Source organism: Microcaecilia unicolor, chromosome 11 (assembly GCF_901765095.1).
Source record: "Microcaecilia unicolor chromosome 11, aMicUni1.1, whole genome shotgun sequence".
Lineage (NCBI taxonomy): Eukaryota > Metazoa > Chordata > Amphibia > Gymnophiona > Siphonopidae > Microcaecilia > Microcaecilia unicolor.
Genome location: NC_044041.1, coordinates 198,697,721 through 198,711,646, shown reverse-complemented (window position 1 = coordinate 198,711,646; position 13,926 = coordinate 198,697,721). Strand labels below are relative to the sequence as shown.

The 13,926-nt window shown below is 42.9% G+C and overlaps 1 protein-coding gene across 2 annotated transcripts in view; it reads right to left on the bottom strand.

The window, feature by feature from the left end:
• MTF1 (metal regulatory transcription factor 1) overlaps positions 1-13,926 on the bottom strand; it is a 37,789-nt gene that overhangs the window by 9,507 nt on the left and 14,356 nt on the right. For both annotated transcript variants that reach the window (XM_030217367.1, XM_030217368.1), the window contains exons 3-7: positions 11,277-11,408; positions 7,368-7,441; positions 5,866-5,996; positions 3,713-3,790; positions 469-571 (exon numbers count right to left, since the gene is read on the bottom strand). In XM_030217367.1, coding sequence (XP_030073227.1) covers positions 469-571; positions 3,713-3,790; positions 5,866-5,996; positions 7,368-7,441; positions 11,277-11,408 — 518 coding nt within the window. The remainder of the gene's footprint in view (positions 1-468; positions 572-3,712; positions 3,791-5,865; positions 5,997-7,367; positions 7,442-11,276; positions 11,409-13,926) is intronic.

The following is a 13,926-nucleotide window of genomic DNA, read 5'->3' as shown; positions in this document are numbered from 1 at the left end:
GAGAACAAAGAGATGAAACAGATCAAGACTATTTGAATATAGTCATATGCTCAGTGCTAACAAACCTTTTGCTGTTAAGTGTATTGTCAAAGAATGATAAATGGTTTACTTCAACAGCATGGGAATTTCTTCTACAAGAAATGCCTCTTAAGGGCTAAAATGTAAGTTTATGGCAGTGAGTTGGGAGACGGAATTTACAGATGAATAGTCTGAAAAGCCTTAGGACACGAATCATTAGTTTCTCTAGTAATGGTTTAAGTGCTTTAGATACTAGAATTATTTTTTAATTTATATTTTTCAGTCTGCAGTTCTTTTACACCTCACAGATACACAGCCAAGACAGCATCCAAAGTCACCTTCAGCTGAAGCATTCATTGCTCAATAATATGCGAGCAGAAATGCACTGCACATTAAAAGTCGACAGAATCTTATCCCTGCAGCCCACACCCACTCCAGGACATATATTACCTGTCTGCACAGAGTCTTCTAAATTTGCACTATTATCTGGGCTCTGAAACATGGAATCAAAGAGGCAGGCTGGAGAAACTGTGCTAAGATCTTGCCCGTGAGTCTGAAAATAAAATAAACCAGTACTGTGTTAGCATGAACGCGTATTAAGTTTGTATCTCTCTCTAGCACTAAAGGAAGGTGACTATCGAAGCAACAGGGAAGAAGACAAGATTGACAGTACCAAGGAGTACTGCAAACCCTAAACTTGACAGCGAATTTCCAGAGGGAATCTCCCTTTGAAAATTTGCTTGATGGTCTGCAAATTAAATCAAAAAATACCAACACTGAAACAAACTAAAATTATCTAATATCTATTATGTTTGGCACCCAAGTGATTACAAATGTTTTAAATGGTTGATTGTTTTTTTTCTAAAATATTCTTTAAACCTCAGTGGTGACTCATTTCATATAGGGTATAATTTTGCTCACTTAGGGGGTCTTTTACAAAGGTGTGCTAGCATTTTTAGCCCATTATGGGTGTCTCAGCGTTCAGTGCGAGCTAAAAATGCCAGCAACACCTTAGTACAAAAAAGACCCCCTTAAATTAAACTTAAATCTCTTCAATACTTCAAAATGGGACTGTTTGAAAGAGGACCACACCCTGAGGCAGTCCTTGGCAAAATGTGGTCCATGTTGGTTGCGGGTCCCACAATTGACATAAAAGTACTGATCACTGAAAGATAATGAATAGTGCAATTTTGAAGTACAGTATTGAAGAGATTTAAGCAAAATTTAAGACCAATTCATGGGGAATTTACCTTATGTGAAAACAAGTCACCACCGAGGTCTACAAAAAATATTTTAGAAAAACACAAATTGTTTAAAAAAAAAAATTCAATCATTTGATGCCACACAATAGATTAGATAATTTTAGTTTATGTTTCAGTGTTGGGATTCATTGATTACTTAGGGCTCTAACCCTTATTCACTTGTTCAGAGTCCTTATTTTATCATCCTCACTTAAATATTCCCTTATCTCTTGTTTGTCCTGTTTGTCTGGCCTAATTAGATTGTAAGCTCTATCGAGTAGGGACTGTCTCTTCATGTTCAGGTGTAAGGTGCTGCATACGTCTAGTAGTGCTATAGAAATGATGAGTAGTAGTAGTAGGCCCTGTTTACAAAAGGTGTGCAAGCATTTTTAGTGTGCACTAAAAATGCTAGTACACCTACAGCATGGCTTTGTAAACAGGGCCCTTAGCATTTTGTACCCCCACTGCCAAGACCACAGTTAAAAGGATTTATCGAGTAGACTGCAAATTTTAAAAAATCATTCCCTTATAGAACATCTTCTTGGATTCTAATAATCCTAGTGGCACCAGGTGGTTTATTACCCTGTAATCAGTAACAGAGCAGTTTTGTCTTCAAAAAGTAGAGTGCGCACTGGGATCAGGAATGGTAAGACATTAAAGGTAAATGATACCTTTCAAAGTTCAACAGATCTTGGTTTTGTTTTCCCCGAGACATTTGACTTTTCTTAGGAAGAGAACTGGCAGCCCTGAAGCCTGCATTTTACAAAAACCACTTACCAACCTTATATCATCTCTGCTCAACCAAGTCTGCTGGTTTTTCTTAAAGGACTGTAAAATATGCAAACCAGCAATAAGGTTTTAAATAAAGTCAAACTCTTAAGCCCCTTGTTGTGGAAGTTTAAATATTGCCAATTATATTTAAAATTAAAGAACTCCTTAAGAGTGACAGCTAACTTTTTCTGAGCCAAGCACAAGGTGAATGAGTATCCGACGTATATCCCTTTTTACAGGAAGAGCTTTTTTTTGTTTTTTTAAGAAAACTGAATTGAACATACTAAATTGAACAAGACATCAGTGAAATCTCCAACGAAATCAACCAAAGTCTACACATCATGAACACCTGGGCAGATGCATTCCGGCTGAAACTGAACGCAGAGAAAACCCAATGCCTAATACTTACCTCCCAATACAATACGAGTAAATTTACCACCATCAATACACCAAAATTAAATCTGCCAATCTCAAATACCTTAAAAATCCTTGGAGTTACTATTGACCGGCACCTAACACTCGAGACCCACGCGAACAACACAACCAAAAAGATATTCTACTCAATGTGGAAACTGAAAAGAATAAGACCATTTTTCCCAAGGTCCGCCTTCCGCAGCCTGCTGCAATCACTCGTGCTCAGCCATTAGACTATTGCAACTCACTCTACGCAGGCTGCAAAGAACAAATACTGAAAAAACTCCAAACAGCCCAGAACACAGCAGCCAGACTTATATTCGGAAAACCAAAATACGAAAGTGCAAAACCCCTACGAGAAGAACTGCACTGGCTCCCACTCAAAGAACGTATCACTTTCAAAGTATGCACCTTGGTTCACAAGATCATTCATGGTGAAGCCCCTGCCTACATGTCAGACTTGATAGACCTACCACCCAGGAATGCTAAAAAATCATCCCGAACTTTCCTTAACATCCACTTCCCTAACTGCAGAGGCCTAAAATACAAATTAATGCATGCATCAACCTTTTCCTATACGAGTACACAGTTCTGGAACGCACTAGCACGCAACCTGAAAACGATTCACGAATTAACCGACTTCCGCATACTACTGAAGACCCATCTTTTTGACAAAATATATCACAAGGATCAAAACACAAATTCCTTATATATAGTTAGAAATGTCTCATAATATTTCCTTTTGCACTCTCATCTTACGTACCTTCACCACATATGAAACCCCTCCCTCATAGCTAGAAATGTGTCATGTCACATGAATTTATCTTCAAGTTGTTATCCTATAGTTCTTATTGCCTCACAATGTTATCTTACTTTGGGGCTCATTTTCAAAGCACTTAGCCTTCCAAAGTTCCATAGATTTCTATGGAACTTTGGAAGGCTAAGTGCTTTGAAAATGTGCCTCTGTCTTCTTATAATTCCTCACCATGTAACCCATAATCAAATTGTATTTCCATCATTCATGAGGTATTGTAAGCCACACTGAGCCTGCAAAGAGGTGGGAAAATGTGGGATACAAAATGCAATTAAATTAAATAAATAAATAAATACAAATGTTTCTAAAGGTGCACAAGCTTCAAATTTGTCCTAATTCCCCCCTCAACGTCTGCTCATAGAGAAAGATATGTTTATTTAATAGGGAATTTCAAACAACAATGAAACAGATTTTCTAATTTCATAAACCTCAAAACAAGTAAGCATTTAGTTACCGCATTGGGATTCTCTCTTAAGTCAGAATCTGTGGATAGCAAACTTAAATCACTCAGGCAAAGAGAATGATTTGTATCCTATGGAGAAAACAAAAAATGAAGGTATATATTACAAACAAGCTTTACCGTCAAAATGCTTTCTAAAATTCTAATAAAACATTTATATTCAACCAGTTTGACCTCGTCAAGTGAGCAATGCTACAAGTCTTTTGAAAACTAGCTACGTTCAAAGCAAATAAAACAGTGTTTTGTAACCAACCAATCCATAAGGGCTCCATTTCATCACTGTATAAGTGCTGTCTGAGGGAAAATTGTCTCTTGATAAGAAAAAAACAAAACAAAACAGGAAGCAAACAATATCTAACGCAAAATCACCAAAATGCAAACACGAGAGAGACTGAAACCAAGAACACTCAAACATTTTTAAATAAAGAAACCTCAAAAGCTCCAGGGTTAACTTTCCTTCAATTATCATAATACTGGAGTATCCTGATTGGGTTATCATTGGTTTCTCTCAGCAATTTGAGAGAGGAAGGGTGGGGGTGGGGGGGAGGCAGCAGAAACCCCCCCCCCCCCCAGTCAAATACAGAAATTAGAGAAAAGCTGCTCCCTCAACGTATGCAAACTTTATTCTGGTGATTTTGCTGACAGCCCATATAGATTCATCCTGATCCAATTTAATTAAAAAATTTCCAGCATTCCCCCCGTTTTCTATTTCTGTTGATGGCTCTCTCATTCTCCCTGTCTCCTCAGCTCGAAACCTTGGGGTCATCTTTGACTCTTCTCTCGCCTTCTCTGCTCATATCCAGCAGATTGCCAAGACCTGTCGTTTCTTTCTTTACAACATCCGTAAAATCCGCCCCTTTCTTTCCGAGCACTGTACCAAAACCCTCATCCACACCCTTGTCACCTCTCGTTTAGACTACTGCAATCTGCTTCTTGCTGGCCTCCCACTTAGTCACCTCTCCCCTCTCCAGTCGGTTCAAAACTCTGCTGCCCGTCTCGTCTTCCGCCAGGGTCGCTTTACTCATACTACCCCTCTCCTCAAGACCCTTCACTGGCTCCGTATCCGTTTTCGCATCCTGTTCAAACTTCTTCTACTAACCTATAAATGTACTCACTCTGCTGCTCCCCAGTATCTCTCCACACTCGTCCTTCCCTACACCTCTTCCCGTGCACTCCGCTCCATGGATAAATCCTTCTTATCTGTTCCCTTCTCCACTACTGCCAACTCCAGACTTCGCGCCTTCTTTCTTGCTGCACCCTACGCCTGGAATAAACTTCCTGAGCCCCTACGTCTTGCCCCATCCTTGGCCACCTTTATATCTAGACTGAAAGTCCACTTCTTTGACATTGCTTTTGACTCGTAACCACTTGCCTCCACCTACCCTCCTCTCCTCCTTCCTTCCTGTACACATTAATTGATTTGATTACTTTTTTGTCTATTAGATTGTAAGCTCTTTGAGCAGGGACTGTCTTTCTTCTATATTTGTGCAGCGCTGTGTACGCCTTGTAGCGCTATAGAAATGCTAAATAGTAGTAGTAGTAGTAGTCCAGCATGTGGTACAACTTAACAGACAACTGACCAGATCTCAAGTGCCTTTCTGAGGCCATGAGAAAGTTTCTATCCCCCCCAATATCCAGCGCTATTTAGCCGGCCAGAAAAGCTGCTGACTGGTTAAAAAGCGCTTAACCGGCTAACCGCCGATATTCAGCAGGGATAACTGGCTATCCCCCGCTGAATATCCCTGGTTAGTGGCTAGCAAATATAACCAGCTATCCGCTGATTTTAAACCTGGTTTAGCAGCCATATTTGGCTGCATGAAAGTGTGGGGTATCTGTGACCGGTTTAAAGATAACCGGCTAAGTCTGAATATCGACTTAGCCAGTTATCTTTAAACCGAAATAAACTGGATACTCAACGCCCGTCATCGGAAACAGCCTAGCATTGAATATCGGGGTTAAGCGCTGACCGCGGGAGTTAGCCGCTATGTACCCTATACAAAACTGTCTACAGAACCAGTTCAGTGTTTCCACATTCCTTACACAAGAGCCCAGAAAGCACAGGCTGAGGGAAAGGAAATGTCAGCTCGGAAGCACATGATCCCCCTTGAAGCGTGAAAATAGTGGAAAGATGGTGGCAGACTGCTGACCTCGCACATTGTATTAGGTATCAGATAGTAGGAATGTCCTTTGTCATGACCCTTCATGTGACTCTTCAGACTATACTGAGTGCTGAAGGTCTTCTCACAGCCGTTGCTGGGGCAATAGAAAGGTCTCTCACCTAAAAAAAGAAACAGATGAGCTGAAAATCTAAAACTCATTTTTTTTTTACAGAAGACGAAATGTGTGAAAACATCAAACTGCAATACATAGTCTAAGTAGGTTGAACAATTTTTTTTTTAGTCGCATGGCCTAAGTAATTGAAGGGAACGTATATCCAGAGATGAAACCCCTGAGACATTAACCATAAAAACTGCTTCAGTTTCAGTCACCCTTATTGAGAAGGTCCCTAAACCTATAAAAGTGAAACCGCTCCTTGCAAATTATTTATACAGCTGCTGAAAATAAACAGTTAGCACCAAACTCAAATCAGCTATTTTGGGGGGATATTCCGGAGGCGGCCTCAGCACTTGGCTGATTAAGTTCCGATATTCAGCATTAACCAGCCAGGGTAACCTCATCAACAGGACCACATCAAAGTCAGTCCTATCTTTATGTGGCTCACCATAGCCACTTAAGTGCTGAATATTACACTTAACCGCTGTGTGTTAGCTGGCTCCACAAACCCAGAAATTCAATGCTGGTACCTGGACATGGCCTGGCATCGAATTCCCAAGTTTGATGCCGGCAAAATGCTTATCACCGCCGGACGAATATCAGGCCCATAGTCTAAGAGACTCTTTCTTATACGTTGTTACACTGTCAAAGTACAACTTGGGTGAGTAGCAAAACTTATGCCAACACTGTGCTCTAAAGTATACAAAACAAACTACTGAGAAGCAAAAATCAACGCTGGACAGGAAAGAATTAAAGTTAAAAAAAATACACAGCATAACAAACAAACACTGAGTAAAACCAAATCTGTGTGTGCTAAAAGAGCCAAAGGAGAAACAGTTAAGGTTACAAACAGCAGTCTAAATCTGGCTCTCTCAATCCATTTTCATCTGGAGTTTTAGGAATATGATTGCTGTTTCTCTTAATATCAACCTGCAGCGTCAAGTACGCTGTGAATTTCAAGACAACCGCTGTTTGTGATTACTTTGACAGCCGTACCCTTCGTGTATTTTTTGTCTGTATCTCCAATTTCTTTTTACCACACCATCTGAGGAGTAACATCTGTATTGCTGCAGTATATTGTGACCTCTGGAGCAGGCTGCATTCCTGCTGAAACAGCCTTGTGTTGGGTCAGCACATAGTTGTGGTGCTTAAAGACTGCTTTTCAATCCCATTTGGCTGCAAGGTCGTCTTTGGTCCACCCCTACTCTGTTACGTTTTGCTCGTAGGAGGTGTATTCCTTTGGTGTTTTTTTTGCTGTGCTTGAAAATGATGAAAAGACAGCGATACACATACACACGAGACCCTCAAATCCCCTTAAACCTGCTGCCAAAATGTTTAAGAATTGAAAAGTATCAAAAGAAGTTAACCAACATACCAGTATGTGTCCGGACATGAGTTTTAAGGTGGTGACTTGCAGCAAAAGCTTTTCCGCAGCCATTATGATCACACCTGCATGAGATATTGCACAGGTTAAAACTGGCACCAGCCCTCTCTGATTCACTATGTTGTGTTGGCAACCTGCCATTGTTTCTTTATTTTAAAAACCTGATATACTGTCTTTATCTCAAAGAAGGTCAAAGCGGTGAATACACAAAATTCCACATAAAATCTTGAGAAACGGAACTTCAATTAAAAATAGGAAAGAGTACATTCTTGCAAACTTATAAAAACCAAGGAAGAGGAGAAGGGGAGGGGAGAGTTAGTGAAGAGCACAGTGTTTCAGTGAATGTTCACAGGATCAGCACGTAAAGCCATCTGGAAAAAATAGGTATTTAATTTTGTCTGAAATCCGCCTAATGAGAATTCAAACCTAATGTCGGGGGGGGGTAAACTATTCCAGAGACTAGGATCCAAAAAGAAAAAGGCAGAGTATTAAATGGATTCATAATACACAAGTTTAGAAGGCAGTATCAAACGTTAGCGTCAAGAGATTGAAGTGCACAAGACAGAGTATATAGAACTAGCCGTTGAGCCCGTAAAAACGGGCTAGGAAGGGGGGGGGGGGGGTTTGAAAGGCCCCCCCCCCCACGGATAGGTCGCCGCCGCCCCTCCCCCCCGGAGTCCCCTCCGCCACCCCTCCACCCGGGCCGGGTACCTGGCTTCACTATTCAAACCGCCGGAACGCAGCACACAGCTCATCTGAGCTGCCGTCGGCCTTCCTTCTTCTCTGCGTGTCTTCCACCCTCATGTGACGTAACGTCGGCGAGGGCGGGACACAGGCAGGTAAGGAAGACCAATGGCAGCTCAGATGAGCTGTGTGCTGCGTTCCATGGGTTTGAATAGTGACGTCAGGTACCCGGGCCGGGTGGAGGGTGGGTGGCGGCTCCGGGTGGGTGGGGGGAGCGGTAGCGGCAACCCTGGGGGGGGGGGGGGGGAGCGGTGGCGACGGCGGTTCCCTCACTCTCAGGTGCGCAGGTTCCCTCTCTGTCACGCCCCCGTCATCACGTATTGACGCGGGGGCGGGACAGAGAGGGTCTCTACTGTGCATTTGCGAGTGAGTACGCCTCTTGCCATTTATATGTTTGATAACTAGGGAAGCAATATAGGATGGACTAACTAGGTGCAGTGTCTTCTGGGTGAGGAGAACTTTAAACCGAATGCGAGAGAGTATGGCTGTGGCCAGAAGGATGCTAGGCTGCATAGAGAGAGGTATAACCAGCAGAAGAAAGGAGGTGTTGATGCCCCCCTACAACTCGTTGGTGAGGCCCCACTTGGAGTATTGTTTTCAGTTTTGGAGGCCGTATCTTGCTAAAGATGTAAAAAGACTGGAAGCGGTGCAAAGAAAAGCTACGAAAATGGTTTGGGATTTGCGTTGCAAACCGTACGAGGAGAGACTTGCTGACCTGAACATGTATACCTTGGAGGAAAGGAGAAACAAGAGTGACATAATACAGACGTTCAAATAATTGAAAGGTATTAATCCGCCAACGAACCTTTTCAGGAGATGGGAAGGCGGTAGAACTAGAGGACATGAATTGGGGCTTGGAGGAGGGCAGACTCAGGAGTAATGTCAGGAAGTATCCCAACATAGAGCAGCTTCCTGTATCGATAAGTCAAGGTAATTAAGGGGGAAAAAAAAAAAAAAAAGAGCAGCTGAAAGGTGTTAGGGTCATAGTAACATAGTAGATGACGGCAGAAAAAGACCTGCACGGTTCATCCAGTCTGCCCAACAAGATAACTCATATTTGCTACTTTTTGTGTATACCCTACTTTGATTTGTACTTGTGCTCTTCAGGGCACAGACTGTACAAGTCTGCCCAGCACTATCCCTGCCTCCCAACCAAAAGTCCCGCTTCCCACCACCGGCTCTGGCACAGACCGTATAAGTCTGCCCAGCACTATCCCCGCCTCCCAACCACCAGCCCCGCCTCCCACCACCGGCTCTGGCACAGACCGTATAAGTCTGCCCAGCACTATCCCCGCCTCCCAACCACCAGCCCCGCCTCCCGATCTTGACTAAGCTCCTGAGGATCCAGGATTCCTTTACGCTTATCCCACGCATGTTTGAATTCCGTTACCGTTTTCATTTCCACCACCTCCCGCGGGAGGGCATTCCAAGCATCCACTACTCTCTCCGTGAAAAAATACTTCCTGACATTTTTCTTGAGTCTGCCCCCCCCCCCCCTTCAATCTCATTTCATGTCCTCTCGTTCTACCATCTTCCCATCTCCGGAAAAGGTTCGTTTGCGGATTAATACCTTTCAAATATTTGAACGCCTGTATCATATCACCCCTGTTTCTCCTTTCCTCCAGGGTATACATGTTCAGGTCGGCAAGTCTCTCCTCATACATCTTATAACGCAAATCCCATACCATTCTCATAGCTTTTCTTTGCACCGCTTCGATTCTTTTTACATCCTTAACAAGGGGACAAAACCAAGAGGTGCGTCTGTTAACACATTTATTGCTATTAAGCAATCAAGGGTAGCTGGAAATCGTTAAAGTAGTAGTAAGAAATGATCAGCCCAAGGCAGGGCCATTCTATGAACTATGACTTGGCAGAGACCCAACTATTTATGACTAAGCAGTACAGCACAGATTTAACACTGCATTCATTATCTCCACCCTTTGCCAGGTTGCAAGTGGTTAGTGAATGATAAACACGGTAAGATAGCAAATGATGGCGGATAAAGACCACTATGATCCATCCAGTCTGTCCGGTAAGATAGCTGCAGTTGTACCTGCCACCCTGGGCAGGCTACACCCCCTCTATGCCCTTGTTGAAGAGTTAAGGTCTTAAGTTTGGCTTGGGCTGTGTCCTCTTGCCATACAGGGATCCTCTGGGTCTATCTCACAGGCTTTGAGCTTATCTAGAATTATGGGGAAGATTTTGCTTGCCCTTAGTAAACAGAGGAACCTGGAGGAAGTGTAGAAAGGTTCTACCTTCTATGTGGGTAATATTCACAATGCCTAATCTAATGCTTATGTGAAACTAAGAAAATACTGGGAATTCAGGCTGCAACATTTAGAAGTGGAGTTGACTGAATAGAGAAGTGTAAAAGATGTGGTAATCAGGGCTGGGTGAATGATCTAACCATGTATATACTTGCTATGAGCAGGCACAGTCTTCTTCCTCTCACAGCCCAAATCACAAGATGAGAGGAAACTACTAAGCTCTAAGGTTGAGAAGCAATTCCCCTTTTCCTTAAGACAGCAGGAGGTGCTCAAGAGAAACGACATGCACACCCTGGGAACATTCCGACTTCAATTACTATATAGACAGTAAACAACTACAGCCCACCAGAAAGGCTTATACTTGACACTCTCTGGGAAAGAGTGACTAAAGTCACCAGAAACAAAAAATGAGGATTTAATTAACTGTTGGAGCAAACAATCTGTAATACCACAGTCCAAACTCCATCCTTTTATGTGGGAAAAAAAATGAAAAAGTTACAGAAGGTCAAACATTTAATTTTCGCAGACGGATTACAGACCCATGACATGAAAACTTGGCCATTTTCACTGGATCCGAGACTTGGTCCCCTTTTCCCAGTTAGTCACAAATTTCTCTTCTTATTTTGAACTGGTACACCACAGCTATGTAAAATAATGGAAGTCAAACAGGACTAGATAACTTCATAATGGTACACATAAAAACTATGCTCTTCGTAATGTCCAATCTAAGTCCCAATTGCATTTAGTGAAATATTGAGGGACAACAAGCCTACATTATGACCAAATCCAGATCCATGCTAGGAAGAAATCTAAACATTCTTTTCAATTCTCGCCACACTACACCCCCCAAAATGGCTCATGTGCAAAGAGGAAAAAGGCTAGCACACACCTGAATGGCTTTTCTCCAGTATGTGTTCGGACGTGTTTCCTCAAGTCACTGAGAGTGGTGAAGTATTTACTGCACCCTACCAATTCACAGTTGAATGTCTTCCCTGTATGAAGTCTCTGATGTGCTTTCAGCCTGCAAACAGACACAAAACGACATGAAAACAACCTAGCCACCATTCGCTCTTACTGCAAAGAAGAGATATATCCTAATAAGTTACTTTACATAAGTACATAAGTACATAAGTAGTGCCATACTGGGAAAGACCAAAGGTCCATCTAGCCCAGCATCCTGTCACCGACAGTGGCCAATCCAGGTCAAGGGCACCTGGCACGCTCCCCAAACATAAAAACATTCCAGACAAGTTATACCTAAAAATGCGGAATTTTTCCAAGTCCATTTAATAGCGGTCTATGGACTTGTCCTTTAGGAATCTATCTAACCCCTTTTTAACAGGGGCGTATCTGAGGTTCGGCGGTAGGGGGGGGGCAGGGGCTAGAGTGAGGGGGCACATTATAGCCCCCCCCCCCGGCCGCCGCCCCCCCTACCGCCGTCAACCCTCCCCCGCCTACCGCCGTCACCTACCCCCTCTGAGGTCCACTTCCTCCGGTCCGGTGCCTTTAAAAATATTACTTCAGCTGGCGGGGGACCCCCAATCCCCGCCAGCCCAGCCGAGGTCTTGTTTTAAGAAGTTCTTCCATCCTCGTGCTATTGAAAACTGCCTGCCTGCATCCCTTCCAGTTTCGGACTGAGTCTGACGTCGCAGCACGTTGTACGTCAGACTCACAGAAACAGAACCAAGCCTTCGAGGGAAGAAGAGGACCTCCTCGGCTGGTGGGGATTGGGGTCTCCCGCCAGCAAAGGTAGCCCACGGCGATGGCGGGGGGGGGGGGGTTCAAGGGTCGGCAGCAGGGGGGGTCCAGGGACAAATCTATGGGGGCCCAGGCCCCCCCTTGGCCCCAAGTAGCTACACCACTGCCTCCATATTGTAATTAATTTTATACAGGCAGATAGAGCTGTACTGATTTTTAATATTATCAATATATCTGTATTATCTTATTATTGTACACCACAATGAACCGTTCTGGTAGGGAAATTAGCAGTTTATAAGAACTGTATTGGTGTTATATGGCTTTTTTTTTTAAGCTGAAGAATCTGCTTCACTGAAGTTTACATATGTGTAGTTTATGGTCATTACAAGATTAATGACTTTACATTTTTTGACAGCACATTTGTGTGTGTTTAATGGAAAACACTATGTCTGTTAGGTTCAATACCTGATATAAAATTGAAGCAGAAAATGAACAAAGATGGTTTGCCAGGAAAACACACTTCTTTATAAAATTTAACATTTATAGTTTTGGACACACTTTGGTGTATCCTGATTGAGATGATTAAATGCTGCCAGAAGACAAGATCAACCTCTCACATCTTTTGCTTCAGTTACAGAAAGAATGCTACCTTGATAGTTATGAATTTATTTATTTAGTTGCAGCTTGTCAAGTTACATTCATTGCACTAGACATTTCGTTGTCTCTGGAGAGCTTAAGATCTAAGTTTGCACCTGAGTCAATGGAAAAGTTAAGGGCACAAGAAGCATCAGCAGGATTTGAATCCGGGCTTTCTTGGTTCTCAACCCGCTGCTCTAACCACTAGGCCACTCCTCCACTTGATTTGTCGTCTCTAATAAGAGATTAACTAGTGAACTGAGGGGCCCCTTTTACGGAGCGGCGGTACACCCAACGCAGACTTACCACTCACTCTTCCGGGACTACCGCCGGCCCAATGCAGCCGCCGGGGGTAGTTCCGCCCCAAGCACGTGCCATTTCCGGGAGTAACCCGGTTAGCGCGGGAGACCTTATCGCCACACTGTATGGTCATGTGTGTCTGGAGGCTTTTTACCTGCTGCAGTAAAAAGGGCCCTGGCGTGTGGGAAAAAACTGCCTCCGCTGGCCGGGCTCTTTTCCCCGCAGCTTGGTAAAAAGACCCCTGAATAACTACAAGTGACAACAATTATTTAACATTCCACTTCTGCATCTTCGGCGGGAATTTAAAAATAAGATTTGAATTTCCACAAGATTTCATCAGATAACAAGTGAGATTTGGCAGCTTAAAATGCAGATACCACTAAATTAAAACACCGGAGGACTGAAGAGCTTTTGTATAATGCTTACTACTAAAATAACAAACAAATCCAATGTCTGCTTCCCTGCATGAATGGTGTATCACCAAAACTCAGCTGGAAGGTAGTTGATAACTGGAGTTGTCAGGCCAACTGTCAACCTTTTGAAATGTGGTCACTACCGATCTCCAAAATATAGAACAGGAAAAGTTCTCTACGATGACGAATCACAGAAGGGAAAAGTAGAGACTAATAGACGATTCACCACTGGAGACGTGAGTCCAACAGTCTTTATTATATCAGAGATAACGACCCGACACAGGCCGTGTTTCGACGCTAAAAAGCGTCTGCATCAGGGGTCAATAAATACACTACAAATCAAAACACATCCATATAGAGATATGAAAATTCAATAGACACTAATTTTCTGATCAGAGGTCAATATGCTCAAATATGCTTAATAACCATTAAGCATATTTGAGCATATTGACCTCTGATCAGAAAATTAGTGTCTATTGAATTTTCATATCT